The 21,110-nt window shown below is 41.1% G+C and overlaps 1 protein-coding gene across 5 annotated transcripts in view; it reads left to right on the forward strand.

Moving 5' to 3' along the window:
* The window catches only part of ADAMTS19 (ADAM metallopeptidase with thrombospondin type 1 motif 19), a 271,308-nt gene that overhangs the window by 192,774 nt on the left and 57,424 nt on the right, over positions 1–21,110 (forward strand). For 4 of the 5 annotated variants that reach the window (XM_025214090.1, XM_025214093.1, XM_025214094.1 and 1 more), the window contains 4 exons: positions 678–847; positions 7,787–7,914; positions 10,532–10,652; positions 15,401–15,481. In XM_025214090.1, coding sequence (XP_025069875.1) covers positions 678–847; positions 7,787–7,914; positions 10,532–10,652; positions 15,401–15,481 — 500 coding nt within the window. The remainder of the gene's footprint in view (positions 1–677; positions 848–7,786; positions 7,915–10,531; positions 10,653–15,400; positions 15,482–21,110) is intronic. The other variant, XM_025214092.1, reaches the window with a different exon arrangement.

Here is a 21,110-nt window from a genome sequence, read left to right on the forward strand (position 1 = left end):
TAACTGACAGCCTGTCCCCTGCCAGGTGCTAACTGAGGACAACTTAGGCTCCTCTAATGGGCTCCCCTACGAAGGCCAGGGAGCAGTCCCATAGTGTCCCCAGAGCTTGCCTGTGTAGTTCTCCAGCAAGGAGCTGGAACACATTTACACTCAAGTTCCTGGGCTGTTTTTCTACCAGTAAGAATTCCAGAGAACTGAATACCTGTCTGTGGCCATTATAATGTTGCATCAACAACTTGAAGAAAGTCAGTCTGAAGTAGATGAAATTGTTGTGTCCCCTCACTGATGACTTTAGAATAGCTTTGGCTCAGTCAGGGGCTGAAAAGTATCCTTAATAATACTGAAAAATCACTTGGAGGTTCTAATAATCTTTCTTGGAGATATAAGGTGAATTTCCTCTTCTCCTAATGCCTACGTGTAAACGAAAGGCTGGCATTTGTAATTCTTATATATGAAAATAGTTAACCAGAAATACAACAGAAATGTAATTTATATAAAAAGTTTGAATTGTTGTTAGTGAATCTTCTTGCTTTTTTATGGAAAACAAACTATTTTATTAAAACGTCTGTTTATTAAAACAATTTTTTTGTACAGACTGAGTGAACTGGGCTATGTTCTAAGAGTTTGACTAAAATGTCACCAACCAATAATAAAAGTGTTTATATCATCTTCTCTAGGCCTGGTCCTGAAGGAGATTGTCATGGTCCTCGACTACAATATAAAATATGTGAGAACCTTTCCTGTCCTGCTGGAGCGCCTGCATTCAGGGACTGGCAATGCCAGGCTTTCAGTGTCAGATCTTCATATCAGAAGCACATACTCCAGTGGCAGGCTGTTATAGATGATGGTATGACTAAATTGCATCCTTAAGAACCTGTAATATGCATATATTTTCTAGATCGAGTAGGATTGCTGTTAATTGAAAATGAGATTATAATAAAAAGAAAATTATCGTTCTGCAAGCCTGAGCTGCAAAATAATTTCCCAGCAAATCATTTAAACTTTACTGCTTATTTCTTCTGTGGATAAGTGGCGGTTTCACTTACTCCTAGGATCCATTATCTGGTCTTTATATAGCATTGGATGTCCCCAGTACAGATCACAGTGATCATCTATGATATAAATTAGATATTGATATGTCAAATTCAGTAATAATAAAAGCTATAAGTTAAGCTTTATAGAGGAGCACCAAGATGTTTAAGACAATGTGTGTTGGTTATACATTTAGGTACAAAGCTAAAGAGACAATGCAGAGACAATGTAGTTGGCATTCATTTTCAAAGAGATACCCTCTGCTGGATTTTGGCAGAAGCTCATGTTTAATGCATATCTTGGACTTGCATGAGTTTCTTATAAATCCAACCAGCAACTGCTTGCCAAGTTCTGGCATACTTCATGGATGCTACTACAATGTACCAGTCTTGCTTACTAACTTTAAGGGTGCACTCAAGCATGGAAAGTGTAGTTTCAGATGTTTATGATATCTGTAAAACTAAAGTAAGCACAAAATCCTGACAGTCTAAAAAAGAAATAGTCTACCCAAGTTCCTGCAAGGAATGTGAACAATAGCTGCTGTTAGATTGAATTTCCTTTTAAATTGTCATAATGTATTTTTGTCAAAGAAACTAACCCAAGGAATTGAATTACAAAAACAGTTCTAGAAATGATCACAATTTCAGCCACTGTTGATAAAGATATGAATCCAGTCTGAGATGCAAGATCACTTAGAAATGCTTTATCACAAGTTAAACTGCAGCTTTAAAAAAATTATCAGAAACATTGATAATAACAAAATCATACATTTAAAAATACTGTATATCTAGGTATAAAACAGTGGTTTTCACATTTTTTGAGCTGAGTTCTGCTTTGTTTTACAATTTTGTTTGTGCCCACCCCCCTCCACTCCCTTTACCCCAGAGGAGCAGTGCAGCCAAGCACAGGGGCCTCTCATCCGAGCAGCCACCATGGCTTGGTTTGGCTTGGCAGGGTGGGCTCCACCCGCCATGGCTCCAGCGCCTTCTGCCTTGGCCCAGCTGTGCCTCTAGCCTGCACACCTATCATGCTAGGCTTTTGAAGGCTTGTTGGCTCTGGATTCATAGATTCATAGATTCATAGATGTTAGGGTCAGAAGGGACCTCAATAGATCATCGAGTCCGACCCCCTGCATAAGCAGGAAAGAGTGCTAGGTCTAGATGACCCCAGCTAGATACTCATCTAACCTCCTCTTGAAGACCCTCAGGGTAGGGGAGAGCACCACCTCCCTTGGGATCCCGTTCCAGACCCTGGCCACTCTAACTGTGAAGAAGTTCTTCCTAATGTCCAATCTAAATCTGCTCTCTGCTACCTTGTGGACATTATTTCTTGTAACCCCCGGGGGCGCCTTGGTGAATAAATACTCACCAATTCCCTTCTGTGCCCCCGTGATGAACTTATAGGCAGCCACAAGGTCGCCTCTCAACCTTCTCTTGCGGAGGCTGAATAGATCCATTTTCTCTAGTCTCTCAGGAAGTTAAGTTAGAGCAATACTCTACTCAAGGCAGGATCATCCCTAACTAAACTATCACAATCAAGTGCCTGTCTAACCTACTCTTAAATATGTCCAAGGAAGGAGATTCCACAAGTTCTCTGGGTAGCCTGCTCCAAATCTTAACCACCCTTATAGTGAAAAAAGTTCTTCCTAATCCCCAACCTAAATAATTTCCCTTGCAGAAATTCAAGTCCATTGCTCCTTGACTATTTATGTCCCCTGTAGCCACAAAGAATAATCTATCTTGATCTTTCAATTAACCATCCTTCAGGTATTTGCAGACTGTTATCAACCCCCGTCTCAATCTTCTCTTTTTCAGACTGCCATAAATAACCCCACTTCTGTCAGCCTGGCCCCATAAGTTACATTTCTGAAGCCTCTAATAATTTCTATTGCTCTCTTCTAATTTGTCCACATCCTTCTTGAAGTGTAGGGTCCAAAACTGGACACAGTACTTCAGGTGAAGCCTAACCCCTGTTGAATAGAGCAAAACCACATCCCTTGATTTGCAAGGGATGCTCCTATAATACAGTATGCACTGTATTTTAAAGGATTTTTTTGCAAAAAAAAACAAACAAAAAAACACACTGTTGGCTCATTTCCAGTTTATGGTCCACTGTGACCCTTAGGTTCTTTCCTGCAGTATTGCACCCTAGACAGTCCATAGTTGTAAGCAGTAGTTTCAGTGTCCCCACAAGTTCACCATAACTGTTTACCCCTTATCAATAAATGTACCACTTCCACGCCTATTAAATCTCTATGCACCCTCTTGTAGCAGCATCCTTGCTGCAGAAAGTATTATGACCCTTTGGAGGAAAAGTCAGTTTTGATGATGACAGAATTGTGTAGACATGACAATCTGTTTATATTAGATGAGTATTTATGTTTATGTTGATCATAATGATCTAGCCCAACTTTATGAGCATCACATGAAGAAAGGACTCTTTGTGACAAGCAAATATATTTCATTTCCTTTGTTTGTTCAGTCTAGCACAGACCGTAACTGCACACAGATATAGCCCAAAAGAGAATATACTGTACACAAAGCAGTTTTTTTCTGAATGCAGTAGGAGTTGAAGCAGCAGCATTACAGTTCCTGCAGTTTTCTGAGTTATAATCCTGGAACAACCTGATGTTAACAGAATTAGGTCAAATTTATCTTGAAATGGCATCAGAATCAGGCCCAGATTTGCCAGAGAATTAATATTTAATCTCTGTTTTATCCTTTTGTCAACCCAAACATATTTTCTCCCTAAAAATCAAAAAGAAAAAACATCAATGGAAAATGGATGCAATTTGTTGCAATAATTAGCTGCATCATAACCAAGATGGACTGAAACAGTGGTATCAATTTAGTCAAAATCTGATCTTGGGGAAGAGTGTGTGTGTGTGTGTGTGTGTGTGTGTGGGTGAACATGCACGTGTCCCTTTCCCCCTTTTGCCTCGCTCGGGGATCATCTTGCTTTGTGCCCAAAGGCTCATTTCCTTAAGGCACAGCCACCCTTCTTGGGCTCCCATCACTTCAAAACTCCTACTCTGCAGTGCGTCCTTGACTAATCGCCTGAGTTCATTGAAGTCAGCTTTCCTAAAGTCTAGCACTTTCACCCTACTAGTTACCTTACCCGCTCGACGTCTTATGGTGAATTCTATTATTAGGTGATCACTGACCCCCAGATGGCTACCAATCTGGAGGTCCCCTACCATGTCATCCCCCGTTGCCAATACCAGATCCAGTATGGCATTCCCCCTAGTGGGACCGTGTACCTCCTGTGTCAGGTGGAGGTCCTGTACATAGGTTAGAAACCTGCGTGAGCGGTGGGACTTTGCTGTCTGTGACTCCCAGCAGATGTCCGGGTAGTTTAGGTCCCCCATGACTACCGCCTCTTTAGCTTTTATGGTCTCCGAGAGTTGCCTCAGGAGCCCTGAATCTCTTTCTTCCCCTTGATGTGGGGGTCTGTAGCAGACCCCTACCACCAAATCCCTTTCTCCTTGCCCCCCATGTAGCCTAACCCACAATCCTTCTACCTCCTCATCCTTGGATTCCGTCTTGATGAGGGTTGACATATATTGCTCACTGACATAGAGCGCAACCCCTCCCCCTTTCTTCCCCACCCTGGATTTAGGACCCAGATGTCTTGTTCAGGGGGTTGGGGGTGGGGAGGGCGGCAGCAGCGACCCACCCTCAGACCAACTACAACCTTTCCATTTGATAATAGGTAAATTTATTGATACACAGTGATAACAGAAAAGAAGCAATACAAACAATCAAGCAATCTATATACTACCAATCCTAGGGCTGTCATCAGGATCAGGATACATCTGGTCAAGATGCAGGCTTCACTCTGAGGCTCTCTCTTAATGTCAGATGCCAGCAGCCTGGAAGGGGATGCCGAGCCTCCCCCACCAGTGGGGTGGATGAGATGGGCTGGTGGTGTGCCCTCTGTTCATGGTGGCCTCAGGGACCCTCCCAGGGGACAGGGACCCCTCTTGGGGAGAAGGACAGAGGGACCCAGGCAGAGGACACTTTGTTACCTTCAAGTCTCTGCTTTTGTATTCTCCTTCCCTCCTGAAGACTCCGGATTATACTGGATCCATGGCTGTTGCTGGTTGGTCTCTCTGTGTTCATCACATGTCTGTGTAGCTCATCACATGCATACATACTAATTTGGTATTTCACACCTTCTCCTAATATGTTCTGTTCCTCCAAAACTGGGACTCAGACCACCCATCTCTGGAGCCTTGTTATCTGGTATTACCCTTATCTCATGTTATGGAAATAGTGTGGTACATGCCCCTTCTTTCCCAGACTATGTGTATATCCATTGTCCTTGTGTTAGATAGCCTGTCTGTTTCCAGGGCTGTATGAAACTCTGTGTGTGAGAGGCCCAGGCTTCTTAGAAATCAGTTAACCCCTGCTTGTCCATCCTGAACCATTCTAATATATATACATATACCTATAAGCCAATTCCCAAAAAACAAACCATAAATTCAGACTAGACATCAGGAGGCGCTACTTCACAGTCAGGGCAGCTAGGACCTGGAACCAACTTCCAAGCGAAGTGGTGCTGGCTCCTACCCTGGGGATCTTTAAGAAGAAGGTAGAAGAACCCCTTGCTGGGGTCGTTTGACCCCAGTACTTTTTCCTGCCATGGCAGGGGGTTGGACTTGACGATCTGCTCAGGTCCCTTCTGACCCTACCAACTATGAAACTATGAAATACCATTTTGAAGCCAACAAGGTATAGCAGCCCACTGGCAGAGCCTGCCCAGGGCTCCCTTCCCCTGCATCCCCCTGCATGGCTGCAGTGGTGCTGGTTCCTTGCAAAGTTCTTGTCTGTCCCACAATTTGAAAACCACTGCCTTAAAACGAAGCTGGATCAGTGTTTTGCCAAATGCTAAAAGCCATGCATACACATTTATTCTAATTGTTTCGATAAAAATTGAGAGTTGTTCACATGGGTCTATGCAAAATGCCAGTGATGGAGGCTTTAAACCAATCTGTATTATGTATAATTAATAACTACTCAGGGGAAGAACTGTATTGCTTAATATTCTTAAACAGTATTGTATAAACAGATATTTTCTCTTGTTATTTTTAAAATAATTAGACTGAAAACTAAATTACAGCTTCTGTCAAAGATTCCCCATGTTTTTGGATCACAAATCCTGTCAGTCTTCATTAGTGTGTTCAGAAATACTAGGTATAATTAAACAGTACATTTTTATATGCAGTTCAAGTTTATTTACAGTACCAAGGGATTTCTTGGTTTGTCCCTGACTAAATCATCCCAGCCAAGTGTCTGTTCACTCTTTAAAATTTCCAAAGTCAGAGGTCCTACAACTTCTCTAGGTAACCCATTTCAATGCCTGACCACCCTCATAGTCAAAAAGTTCTTCATAATCTCCAACCTGAATTTCTTCTGCCACCATTTGATGCCATCGCTCCTAGTCCTGTTCCCTACAGCCACAGGGAAAAGCCCATCTCCATCCTCTCTATAATCTCCCTTCAGGTGTTTGAAGACAGTTGTCAAATACCACCTCAGTCTTTTCTATTCCAGATTAAATACCCCTAGTTCTTTCAACCTTTCCTCATAAATTTTGTTTCTCTGAAGCAGCTGATTGGAGTTTTCATCATGTGCTCCCCCAGCTAGGGGTCCCATCAGCTAATTGGGGCTTTCAGATGACGGAGTGCACCATGCCCCGCCCAAGCTGGGAGCTCTGATCTGCTGACTTGTACTCCCAGCCATGGGATCACTTGGTGTGTTCCCATGGCTGGGAGCAAAGTTTGGTACTTGCCAGTGCAGGCAGGGGGAGCCTGGTATTGGGTTCCCTGTGCACCAGCAATATGGCACAGTGGGATCAGATGTACACATGTGGCATGTCAGGAAATGTGATAGTTGGGATCTCACATAAGATCCCATCTCATCTTTAATGTCTGTCAGGAGCCTAAGGTGCCACTCTGCTCTACTGCCTGACTTCAGACTAAAACAGTTCACCACTGGAATAAATAGTAATTCACTTGCTTTGTTAAAGAAGAGTTTGTTCTTAGTTGTTTTTTGAAGCAATGTAAACTTTGTAAATTGGGGCATTATTCTTTTGGGCTGCTGCTTATTCTGACTAGCATTTTGGAAAGTTTGAAATGTTTTAAGTTCTTTTTTCGTGGTCTATTAGAAGTATAGATGAAAATGAAAGTATATTACAATGAAAGTATTCGCTCTGATGTACCTTTTTATTGCAGCAATGAATATGACATTAGTATTATATAAGCTAAAGTTTTGTACACAGGGGGTGCATCTATGTGAGATGCTGACTGCATAGTAGGCTGATACTTCTGCACAGTAGCATTGCATGGCAAAAACCATGCCAAGACACTATGGCGCTAGGCTACTGCACAATAGGATCACTTAAAAGGCATTCGCTAGTGCTACTGCAAAGTAACTTCAGTTACTGTGCATTTATTTAGCACTGCATTTATTTAGCACTTGTCCAAGTACTAAATAAATGCACGGTAACCACTTCTCAGAAGCGTATCTGGTAGATGTGCCCAGGAAAACGTTCTTGTTTTCCAACAGGGACAAAACAGTGATTTTCCAAAACAAGATTGAGAATCATATATTAATTTGTCTTAAAGTTTTAATTACAGTTATTATTAACATCATGAAGATAGCCAGACATCATTACCAGAACATTGCTTTGGAAAATTTTTGCTTATATTAGATCAATTTTACTAACTAATTTATTTTATTAATTGATGTTATAGAAAAACCATGTGCATTATTTTGTTCCCCTGGAGGAAAGGATCAACCTATTCTTCTAACAGAAAAGGTCATGGATGGGACTTCGTGTGGGCTGCAAGGATTAGATATCTGTGCTAATGGTAGATGCCAGGTATGAATCAATTTTTTAGAGCCAATTTATATCTGTATCAGAAGTACATGTGTGCATACACACACACATACAGGGTCACTGCCTTGTTATTTTGTCATTTAATATTTAAAAATAATTTTATTTATTTCACTCATTTCACTTTTTCTCTTAACTCTGAATCTATGGAGTAGCTAAAAGACTAGTGGGAGAACACAAAATATATAGGCATTAAGGTGAATGGTGGAGGCCATGATTGGTTTCTTTTTCTAAAGGATGGTCCATTTTTCAAATTTGTGGGACATGCTGACGTATATATGTGTGTGTGCATTTAATTTAGCTGACTTTCAGAAATGTAGTATTTTAGGTCAAAATCAGCTGTAACTGAAGGACCTAATTCATGTATAATACGAGCTGAATGCTAATTCTGTACCTGTTACATTGCCCTCAGGTTTGACCTGGATTTATGGAAGCATTTTACCCTTCAGCTGTCCTTTCTTGCCTCTTTTGCTGACTGTTTCTTCTGTCCAATCTCTTTATGTCTCATAATGATATGTTACGTAAGGGGCGTGTCTACATGAGACGCTTTACCATGTTGTTGACTAAGTGACTGCACAGTAAAATGTCACCGTCTACACGTGCAGACATTTACTGTGCAGTCAATTAGTCAACTGCATTTGCAAATGCAATAATTACTGTGCCATAATTACTGTGCAGTAGCCCATATATAGGTGCTGACCAAATGTGTAGATGCTAACCAAATGTGTAAATGCCCATGTGTAGATGCTGAGCAGATTTGCTCCCGGTCAACCTGGGCAGCAGGACGCAGGAGAACAATCCCCTCCCCTGGGAGCACTCAGGCAGATTCAGTGCCTTTCTCTGCTTGGAGAGAATGAAGCCCCCATCTTCCACAACTCCAGAAAATAAGGGAGGGAGGGTGTCCTGGGTTCTAGGACTTTTAAGGTATTTTACATTCAACAGCCACTAGATAAAATGCATTAAAACTCCTTGAAGCCGGGACTGTGACCCAAGTGTGCCATTTGTGTAGTGCTCTAAGCACCGCTACATTAGTGAGACTTGCTGTCTTTTTCTGTCAATAAATATTTAATTATTTTCTGCAAGAGGAATATTTGGACAGAAAAGTAAGAGATAGGTTTGAATCCTTAAGGAGAGATGGGAATTAAACTTGGGGGTCTCATGTGTATGTCATATAAGCTATTTTGGATAAAAGTGGGACTTCCTTCTCCATCCCTTTCGTTTAAAAAAAATTAAAAAAAAGAGCAGCAGCTACCTCTGCATTTTGTGAGGATCTTGATGTATTATCAAGATCAAAGTATCGTTGATATATTATCAAGATCAAAGCAGAGGAATTCCTAATTTGTGGATCTCATCAAGGCTTAAGTATGAAACCAGCATACAATTGTTCAGTCCTGTGAAGACTGTGGGTGTTTTTGTGCATTCCAGATAGCAGAACTTCAGGTATTTGTGGAACTTCAAAGTCAAAAGTATTTAACTTGGGACTTTGGATGCTGTTAGGTTTAGGTAGCAGTTGAGCAGGGGGGTTTTAGGTTTAATTTTGGACTTAGGTGCCTAAATCCTGCTAAAATGTGACCGAGTACCTAAATACTTTTGTGAATCTGGATCAGAATTCTCATTTGAAAAATCCCCATCTATATTACTTTCCTCTCTTCAATTTTAAAGAACCATAATGCAGAAATGAAGTAACAATCATCGTGTGCTTGAAAACTAACAGATTTTCAGTGCAAAGTAATTTCTATTTTTATAGAATTATTTTATTTTATAGTTACCCTGCCCTTGTCTTCATGATTTGTGAGAGGACTTGAGGTTTTATTGGTTTCACTGCATGCACTTACACTAATACAGTTGATTCTGACTGCCCTGGATGACTTCCCCAGACTTTAAAAAATATATATTTTACTTCATATCAGAACAACATATGGTATTCAGTAGAAACTATTTTTCTGTCATCGAGTTAGCAATTATGTTTATCGATAGAACTAAGCCTGGCATGGTAACTAGTGTAGAATAAATGTTCCTGTATTTAGCTAAGTATTTGTATTGCTAACTTTTCAATAAAGCATTAATAAAGTTTACATTTGCAACTATATAATTTGGATTCCACACATTTTCATACTTATTTTAATATAGTAAACAGGGTTCACTGTGTGATTTGACATTAGATTGTGCTTGAGCCTTGTGGGGAGGGGCATAATACAGAGGAGAACCTCTCCTATTTTGCACAGTGAGCATAAGGCCAAACAAAACTGCTGTTTGTGTGAGGACCACAAGAATCTATGGGTAGTACTGGTCTTATCCCCAGGTGATCACAGTACCACCAGGGAGAGAGGACAAGGCAAATAGGAGATTGGTTCCACCCCTTCTCGCATGACCGCTACCACATTGTCCTAGGTCATAAGTGCGAAGAAGTACTGTGTTTATATGGATTAGTACAGCGTGTGGGGAAGTTAGTGATCTGCACGCAGCAAAGGAGTGAGAATTATCTTCAGGAATGTCCTGTGGTTCTCTCCCTTTTGCAGGGCAGCTATGCTTTGCTTCTCTCCAAATTGTGAGCAATGTCTGAATTGCAGAAGCCGTACATTTTTTTTCCCCTCTCCCACAGAAATTTGGCTGTGATGGAATATTAGGATCTCTAGCACGGGAAGATCATTGTGGTGTGTGCAACGGCAATGGAAAATCATGTAAAGTCATTAAAGGTGATTTTAATCATACCAGAGGAGCAGGTAAATCTCTTTATTATTTTAACCTAGTCAAAAACACCATTGGTTTATTAGTTTGGGTGTCAGGCACTATATTACCTTTTGCTTAGCAATTTATTACCCCAGACCCACTTCAAAAGCTGTATAAGACTTTCTATAGAGAATGATGTTTGGTTATGATGTGATATAACTGAGATGTTATGTGAGAATTCATGAAGAAATGAAGAAACTGTAAATTGATGTTTTATCTGTTATCCATTGGATTATAGTAGAAGAAGAATGACCCAATATGCACTGCCTACAACAAACATCAGTGCTATAAAACAGTTTTCTCCAATATAAAGTAGATTATCTCATAATTGAGGCTGATTCTGACAGATTGGGGACCAACATTTAGTAAAATTCACTTTATAATTTTGAAATGCAGTATTTTTTTTCTTTTAGTAATTTTCAGAATAAATGTTAATCTGTGTTATGATGTATCATCTGAATGAAAGCCTTTAAACAAGAGGCAATATAAGAATTTAAAGAAGTTCTTTAAAAGAATAAGTAACTCTTATAGAGTATTATCATTCACCATTTTATAGTTTTGTTAATATATCTTAATGTGAATGGTATATTTAAAGTGGTATAGGACCTGAGGCCCTAATCCTATCTCCCTTCTCAGAGTTTAGTATTCTCATTGGGTTTAATACATGATTTCGGAGCGTAAGGGTTTGCAGAATAACAGCCTTGGCACATGGTCATTTTGGATGGCTCTTGGAGCTCTTAACACCTGGATTGTCTGCACATCAACACCTTAAACTAGTTTTCAGCATTCCTTAGGTGGCTCAAAGCTATGCCACTCGAGGGCAGGATTATTTCTGATCTGTGTTACCCAGCTCATGTTATACTAAGGACCTTGTTACATGGTAATTTTGGGTAGCTCTTAGAGCTGTTAACCCCTGGATTGTCCACACATTAACACCTTAAAATGGCTTTGTTATGCATCTCAAAGTTACGCCACTTCAGGGCAGGATTATCTGTGATCCTCATAACCCAGCTCCTGTTCCATTAAAGTTTGACTACTCCCCACAGATATGTCGCTCACATTGAAGTCCTCCAGTACCCCAGTGGCCCCTCCCTCACCAGCATTAAGCCTATCAGGGTGGGTGGCCAGTGCTGAACCCCATGCCCCTTACCCTTTCTAAGCCCTGGGAAGTGGTGGAGAGCATAGCCAGCCCCACAAAGTCCCCAGACTCAGCCAGGCTCCGACAAGTCTCAAGCTCTTAAGTGGGAAGGGGGAAGGGAGCCTAATCACATCCTCATAGTCACGTAGGCATGCCTAGGCATGCCCCACTCCACAACAGCTGCTTTGGGGGATAGCCTGCTGCCAGGAAAGCCACTGCTCCAGGGTGGGAAGACTGGGTGGATCTGGGTTGCGGGCATGGGGCTCTTCTGCTGCCTGTGTAGACACAGGAGCCAGATGTGGGCAGACTCTACTCCCAGCTGCAAAGTGAAGCCAACTTTGGGAGGAGCTGGAGCACCTTGGCCAGCCCCACTGCCTCTGCAATGCTCCCTCCTTCCTCCCTCCTTCTCTCCCTCCACACTGGAGTGGGCACAGCCACCTGCCAGCAAACTACAGACCAGCTCTGAGTCTAGATTGTCAGGACAGCTATCCCCAAGGGGATCTGGGGGCATCTCAGCTGTCCTGCTAGGCCTTGGAGTGCTGGGCCCCCCAATGTAGCCTTGTTGGTGCCAAGCCTCAGTCCCATGGAAATGATCCCAGAGGCCAGCCTCTAATTTGGTTTCATGGGAGTTGCTTTGGTTTTTGCTTTCACCACCTCCCACTCACCCAGCAGTAAGCATAGTCTCAGCCTCCCACTGCTAGCCCAGGGGAGCTAGGTACTTGCCCTCCCATCCTTGGCCTTAGAATCAGAAAGAAGCATAGAGAAGTAGGGCTGGAAGGGACCTCCCTGCTCCCCAGGCCTCTGTTGTCAAATGACTGCTGTGCAGGTGTGGTACAGTCAGAGAAGGTTTTTAGACTAAGGGTGCAACTGCTCCAAACTCCAAGCTAGCACTAGCACCTATCACTGTTTTGTGTGCCTCACAGCATAAGGTGTAACAAAGACCTGTGGTGTAGCCACTCTAGTCTACACCTTGGTGAAAACACCCACCTGCCCCTGCCCCCCGTTGGCCCCAAAAAGGCCCACTACCTCCACCCCATCATCCCTAGCAACCACTTACTTGTGGCTGCCCATGCTATCTAGCCTGGGAAGGATGCAGGGAAAGGTTAACCTGCCTGCCCAGCTGCCACCACTGCTGCTGGGCTGGGGAGCACCAGGGGAGCCCCAAGGGCCAAGGAAGAAGTATGGAATAGGAGGTGGGAGGATTCTTACCTTTCAGTCCCCCAGGCCCATGAACGTGCAACTGTTCCAAACTCAAGCCAGCACTAACACCTATCAATGTTTGTGCGGTTCACAGTAGAACGTTGTAACAAGGCCCTAAGATAATGTTATTCATTGTACACTTCATCACAAAGCCTAAACATTAGAAACAATCCTTAATCTGGAAGTGCATTTGACAGGCCGTTATTTCAGCAATAAAACGTGTGTGTAGTTATGATTTCAGCTTCTTGCTAGGAAAATTTACAAAATTTCAAGATAGCAAGTAGATCTTTTAGCACAAAAATAATATAATTAGAAGCAGACAGCGTATGTTTAGAAATCAGGAGACTTTAGTGCAATGTAGACTAAACTAAACAGTACTTTAGAAAAGAAAATTAGACACAGCCTTCAGTTGCTTGAATGTGGCTCTTTCCTAGACTGGAGATAATGTAGAACAGGGAAAGTGACATACAAAGCCTAGGACCATAGAGAGTAATGGAGATTAAGTGTTGGTTACAGATCAAAGTTTGAATCTCCAAAGCTTTATAGAAGCTGGCTGTCCATATAAGTCAAAATCTGCCAGTTCTCATTTATAACTGAAATCAATATCCAAACATCCAACAGGGTATATTCAGGATTCTGTTAGACATATAATATAACATATAATCAGCTTTTAAGCATGCTTTATGAAGAGATGTTTTCCTACCTCAGAAACTGAAATTTAAACAGTTCAGAGAAATTTTAATTAACTTTTAAGGAAATGAAAAATAAATAATACTGTGCTGAAAATGTGTAATTTTTGTGTCAAAGGTAGGATAGCAAGCATGGAGATTTCAGTACTCAATAACTTCATTTCAGTACATACGAAATGAAAAATCATATTTTATTATCTATTCTGTGAAGTGTGTCTTAGAGTCTGGTTACAGAAATAAAATGTGTTTAAATATAGTTTTGCACATAACTGTGCTGCTCTCTTTTAATTTAAAGAGGATGACTTTTTAAAAAAGCTAACCTTACACTTTTACCATAAAAGATCATTTAAGTATGCTCCAAATAAAGACAACTTAAAGATAAATAGAGAAATAGTTGAGCATGACAAAGAAACAAAAAAGTTAGAAAACTCTGTTTTTAATGGAGTACGTAAAATTTGTATGGACCATGTAAGTTTGAAATTCCTTTGTGATCTTTTGGTAACATTAATGACAGCTCACTCTACTGGGCTTCAGACAGTGTCCCCTGTACGGTCTCTGCTCTCATAACTTCTTGAAGGAATAGTAGCTTAATAGTTGCTTTATTTTGTTATATTGTTGTCTTTTGATTATTGTATATTATGTATAATACACATGTACATATTTTTGTTTTGAATCTGACTACTCCGTTTTTGCAGGATCTGAAAGGAAAACTACCAGTCCTATTTCCTTATCCCATAAAGTGAAGAGAAAGTAAAGCTTGTGCAATTTTTCTTTGAAGTGTTTTCTTAATATAGGAGTGCCAATTAAGGACACAGACAGTTATATACTATGACAACTTTCCATGCCCATTAGTGCTGCATTTACACTTTACTGCGGAGTTGACTAATTAGCTCTGCAGTAAAGTGCCACCATCTACATGTGCACTGGTATTAGGATGCAGTAAACTAATACTGCCATAAGATAGTACTGTCCCTGACAGTACTAGCTTATGTTATGATGGAGTACATATCTGCTCTGAAACGCACATGTAAATGGTGACTGGGCAGGGACCAGATTCCTGTCTGCTACCTAGCTACATGGCTCTGCTGCTTCTGCACCCTCATACACCAGCCGGCTGCTGCGCCACCCAACACCACCACCCAGAGCCTGGGCCTGACCCCCCATGCCTCCTGCCAGCCCAAGCCTGCTCTGCCCTGGCTGAAATTGTTGCTGTCCTAGGCACATGTCTAGACCCTGTACCTGGGAGTAATTCACTCAAGCTGAAAATGCTCCGGAGTTTATCGCTTTTCATTAATTGTACATGTAGATGCGCCCAAATTGTGCTATTCTACTTCCAGTCTGGAAGATAGGATGCATAACTTGAGGATGTGCTTGGGGAACCACTGCCTGCTGCATTAAAAATGCCATGTAGATATGGCCTCAATGTTTATGGGCCTGATCCAATGAGGTATTGGATGTCATTAATTCTTGGCAGTTTATGGGACTACTTGCTTGTCTAAATTTGGGCAAATGCTAGTATATCTTGCCATATCAGGATCTTAGAAAGTCAGTAGTATTTCCATATGCTCAGCAGGTTAGAGGCTTGGCTTCTTTGTAGGCATTCTCTATTAGCATCCATAGAAACCATTCACAGGGACAGTTAGATTGAAATAACATGTAAGATGTACTCTTTCCTATTTTGTGTCTAACTAAAGAAATTTGATTTCATGCTTAGGTTATGTTGAAGCCTTGGTGATACCGGCAGGAGCAAGAAGAATCAAAGTTGTGGAAGAAAAACCTGCTCATAGTTACTTAGGTAATTTATTTATTTATTTATTGTTTACATAAAATCATAGAACTGGAAGCATTCTCACAAGTCATGTAGTCTACGCTCTTGCAAACCAGAGTGAGGTTGAAGCTGGAGCTGGACCTGTTACTGAGGGTAGGCCTGATTGTGGTTGCGGGTAGCGGCGGGTTGGGGGGGGAGGGACAGAAGCTGCAGTGCAACACAGGTTTGGGGGCAAATGTGGTGGGGCACCAACTGCAGCTCCAATACCAATCCCATGTCAGGCTGCCATACTACCTTGTACTCAAATCCAAGATGAGGAGCTTTTCCCCCTCACTGTTGAATGAGCGGGGAGGCAGCCCCATCTTAGATTTGAGTAAATATGGAAATTGTTTGCTGCTTAAGCTGAGAAGCACAATCACTAAGAGTCACTAGTACAAGGAAGTGAAAAAATCCCCTGCCTGGGCTTTCCACTAGCAAAATTAACTTGCATACAACCCCCTGTCATCTGTTAAGGATAAGTTGGGCCATCTCCTAGTGCTCTTAAGAATTATTGCATGCCTTATTACAGTTGGGGTGTACCAGAACCCATGGCACTATTTGCACCCTTTTCTCCCATATAGGCAAATATCTGCCTTCTGACATAATTTTGCATTAAGAGGATTCTGTTTTTAGTATTTTTTTAGGCAGGGGAATTATTTTTTGCACCTCACAATTTCTCCTTCGGCATTAATTACCCTTCTCAGTTTCTTGTTCTCTCTCTTGCTTTGACTCCCTGTCTCTTCCATTAAATTATTTGACCCTTTTTTTTCCTTCTTGGCTGTCCTAACCACACTAAATCCCACATCCCTCCTTTTTCTCTATGCAGAGCCAGTATCGGCACAAATCAAAATTGTGCTTGTTCCATTATTCAGAGGTCACCATTACTCCTTCTTTGATCCCTATCCCTTTGACAAGCCTGAGCAAAGTTTGCAGAAATCACATTTGCTGGCCAGAGAGCACTTATCCAGTTATATCCCCTCTGGAACATCTTTCTCTATGCCACTACCTTTTTTGTGAGAAGCAGAAGCCACGTTCTCTCACAGTTAAAAAGCTGATAAAACTAGGACACAGGAGTATACTGTCCAGAGACACTCAGGCCCTAAACTTAATAGTCAGAACTTGATATAAAAAATATGCAGCTGGAATTAGACTCGGGAAAATAAAATTCTCTCATGAGTAATAGCAGAGCTCTCCCCTAAACAGTATTTTAATCAAGCTGGACAAAAATAAATTAATTTTTTTTCACTTCTACTACATAATGTCACCAAATAGCACAGAAGACCTCTTCAGACATTATACAAATCTTAAGAAATGAGCTATTTAACACAACTACTCATCATGCTAATTTTACATTTTATCTTAATAAAGTAAATTGGCCTCATGGAAAACCAGATCATGTTATATTTTAATATTATTTAATCAATATTTTTTAAAGTATTGCAGAGCTGTAACTGGTCCCATATGATATTTTAAGCAAATCTTATATGTTCTTACTGGATTTTTCTGGCTGAACTGTTTGTATAATTTTGATGTTGAAGGTTACAGAAGAGCAGTATACATAGCATGAAGCAGTAATTCAGAGCCAGAGACAAAACTTTACATTCAAAACCAGCAGTTTGCAGAAAAATAAATGATAAAAAAATGTATTTATCATGCAAGTTGTTGCCTCTTTTTAATTTGTTTTCTTTGTGCTATTTTTCCATACTTATTTTTCCACCTTAAGTTCTGAATCTGAAAGCAAACTTTACATTGCACATGCTTAAGACATTTTTTTAGAAAATAGCAATGAAATTTGATCATACAAATTCTATAGCCAAATACACAATGTGCCTGCAAACACATGCACGTTCCAAGTAGAAGCTCAGTTAAGACTGGTAGAAAATTTGATCCTTCTTGCACTTGGGTAAATCCAGTAAAAAGATCAGCAGAACTATGTTTCCTTTTTTAGACTATTTGGCAGTAAGAAGCTCAAAAATATTGGTGTGGTTCTTACCATTGTATTGATTAAATCGTGTCTTAAAGCTGCAGTGTACACCAGCACAGACATATAAAGTGGCTGTGTTACAGCAGCAACTATTGGGAGGATTTCTGATTGATTGGGCTAGAATTGTTCCACAGGGCTACAACAACATAAGCAGTAGTTGTAGCATTTTTTCCATCTAAGGAGAGGAGATGGTGTAACATATAATGCTGTGACTGGCCCTACCTTTCCTTCATTTTGTCTCATTCCTATGGGGAACTAGGACTATGGATAAAACAGGGTACACTCCTTAGGCATACTTTGGGTGTAGACTTGCAAAATCTACAAAACTTCTGATATTGCCAAAGATCTATATATTATCTAGTCAGCTCTAGAAGATACATTGTATGATTCACATAGTGACAGTGATCTTTCTTCGGTAAATTACTCTTAAGGTTGTATGAGTGGATGCCACCTATGCTCATTGGCATAAAGGGAGAAACCTGAGATATTTTATTAATTGAGGAACATTTCTTACAGCTGAAATCCATTTAATTTTGGATCTCAAACACAGCATTCAAGAAGGAATTTGAGATTTCGGTCTAAAGAGTAGATTAACATCATGTTAAAAAGGTTGATGTGAGACTTCATTCATTTTATCTTGCTTTACTATTTCCATTTTATGTACAAGTTATTAGAAATTTGTTTCCTGTACTGTTTGGATTGTGCATTCTAATGCTGTGCTTTGCCCATTGCTAAATTATCAAATGTGATAGAAGATAATTGTAATGTCAACCTGTTCAACAGCCTTACTAATGTAGGATAAACAGGGTAGTTTATAGTACTTTTATAAGGAATATAGTAAACTTTCCTATTAAAATGCTTGCTCTTCTGACAATATTATATAATTGTATCAGAGTTTGAATTACACTTTGATTCTTGGGTGGGGTCTGCAAAAAAAATTAGACTGCCCATCACAATGCCCTAAGAAAATCCCCTAGAATTCTGACCTCCCCCACTCCCCCCTGGTTATGATTTTCAAATCTTACAGGGAGGCTCTCATTTCTTATGTGGGGCTCAGCACCCCTGAGTTTCCCCGTAATTCAAACCCTGAATAGCATGACATAATCCACCACCACAATGATTAAGAATGGGTAATGGAATATAACTAAACAAATTGTTTATTATGGAAAGGCTATAATGATCTCCTTTCTTAAAATGAACAGACATTAGAGGGAAAATAGCTTATTTTCATTTGTAGCCAAGAAATAGATTAATTGCCTTTTTATTCTCAGAATCACACTGTTTCCAAAGTGTAAACCTTTTGGAGGCCTGAGATTGAGCACTGCATGAATTTGTGTTTGCTGATTCCATGTTGAGGTATTGCATGCATAATTATGCTGCATTCTCATATGGTTTCCATTGTAAAATGTATTTCCTGAGAGAGAAAAAAAATCTATTATATGGTCATTTGGTATACCCTATCGAATATACAAAGTTTAAAATCATTTCTGACAGAACTGACAGTTTTATGCATCTTGGGTGACATCCTTAACTTCTGTAAATTGTCATAATTCAGATGAAGTTAATGGAGTTATAAAAGTTTAGCCTAACTGAAAATCTGATTCTTCATCAACACAGGTTTTATATAGCCCATGGTTCCCACCCATATATAAAGTATCATATAATATGATTAATAAATATCACTTTAAGAGCCAGTTTTACATGAGTACAAGTTAATCATGTGTTCTTTAGAAAAGTTTATTTTTGCAAGCTGTCAGCTATTTATTTCACAAAATTTTATGTTTTTCAGTGATACAAGTTAAAGCTGCCAAATTTAGAAAACCCTTTGTGGGTTTGAGTATTTTCCAGGAAGTTAAGGTTGTTCATATATGTTTTATTGTGTTTTACCTGTGTAGCAGTGAAGTCTCTACTGTATCTCAGCACTTTTCAGTTCACTCAAATTTTGAAGAAGAAAAAATCACAGTCAGATCTTAGACTGTTAAATGTGGTGTGCACACAAAATAGGTAGAACTGGCAACAGCTGTATAGCACATTTCAGAGAACATCCAGAATTAATAATAGTAAAGTGTATCATGCTCAACTGATATTTGATTAAGCCTGCTGAAAATGTTTATAGACTTCTCACCTTGCCAAAGTGGTAGATTGGGAAATGAAAAGTGATACAACTCGGTCATTCATTCTCATTCATGAAAGTTATAACTCAGGGCCTTGTTAAAAATGATACTGGGTGGAGCCACAACGTCTGGGCAGAAACATAATGGCACAGCATATCTTTGCATTTCTATAACTCATAAGTATGCAAAAGAAATATGTTCTAGATAAAACTGCTATAAAGCAGGTGCATTAACTGGTTGGATTATTGTGTCCAAAGAATAGTCATCAGTGCCCAGCAGCCCCTGTCAGGGGGTGCTCAAACTGTGGAGGCAGGGTGAGTGACAGAGGCAGCAGCTGGGCCTGGCAGCTGCGGTCCCCCAGTGGGAGAGGGGAGAGAGGAGGGAATAAGCCTCCTCCCTGCCCCCTTGACCTTAGAAAGCCATGCTGGCCAGTGTCTGGCCCTGTCCTCACCCCTGCTCCAGCTACAGAGCAGAGAGCACAGCACAGCCCAGCCCAGGTGTGTAGAACATGCTGGGATGCTGGGGGACTCTGATTTAACTTATATCAGGAAGGGGTCTGGGACAGAAGTGCCATAAATTAGTTTGACCTCAATCAGTTAAATCTGATACTACCAGGTTTATCTTAAATCAGTTTGAGGCATTTTGAAACTGGTTGATGTGCACTGAACTTCTGTTCTGTTACAGGTTTAAACCAGTTTTTGATCACTTAAACTGGCTTATGTGTAACTTCTGTCCCTAGCCCTGGAGATTTTAAACCATCTTCATGGCTGCTCCCTCATTAGTTGGTATCAGCTGCAGCTGGCCCGTGTCTCCCAACCAGACAAACTATTATCTGCTACTGGAGTCACGGGAGTCTTTCACTCTGTTCAGCACTGGTGAGACTTCATCTTCACCTGCAGGAAAGCTTTAGGCAGATCGGAGACAGTGTAGAGGATAAGTGTGGCAGGGCACCTTTGGCTGCCTGCCACTCAAAGGGCCTGAGTAGGCAGCAGAGGCAGCCTGCAGGTTGCAGCACTCCCCAGTCAGTAATCACATGGGCACCAGGAGACTGCCTGATTGGGGAAGAGAGCTCAGCTGCTAGCCATAGCTGTGGGCTTGAACAGGAAAGCCAGCAGTAGTTGTAAGCCACCAGAGGCAGAACATCGCCCGGTTGGAGCTGCTGCTCAGGAGCACCTGGGGAACAAGGGTAGGAGCTATGGGGATGGCAGGAGGTTCCTAGTCCTGAGCTACACCCTGCTGGGGTTGAATGGTGTAGTGGGGCTGCTTCTGCCAGAGCAGCTTCCAGGAAATGCCACACCTCTGCCTCTCCAGTAAAGGGTATGTATGGGGTGCCAGAAAGCCTCAGCCCCAACCGCCTTGTGGGTTACCCTGTGGAGGGAAAAGGCTAGGGGAGCACACCACAACAGAAAAGCACACAGGCCCAGGCCCACTGAGTGGGGCCTGAGCCAGGGTTCAGGTAAGTCAACAGATGCCTGAGGCCCAAGGGGGCATAGTGCCCCAAAGGGTCCAGGTATGTCAG

Source organism: Alligator sinensis, unplaced genomic scaffold (assembly GCF_000455745.1).
Source record: "Alligator sinensis unplaced genomic scaffold, ASM45574v1 scaffold1001_1, whole genome shotgun sequence".
In the NCBI taxonomy this organism is placed as follows: Eukaryota; Metazoa; Chordata; order Crocodylia; family Alligatoridae; genus Alligator; species Alligator sinensis.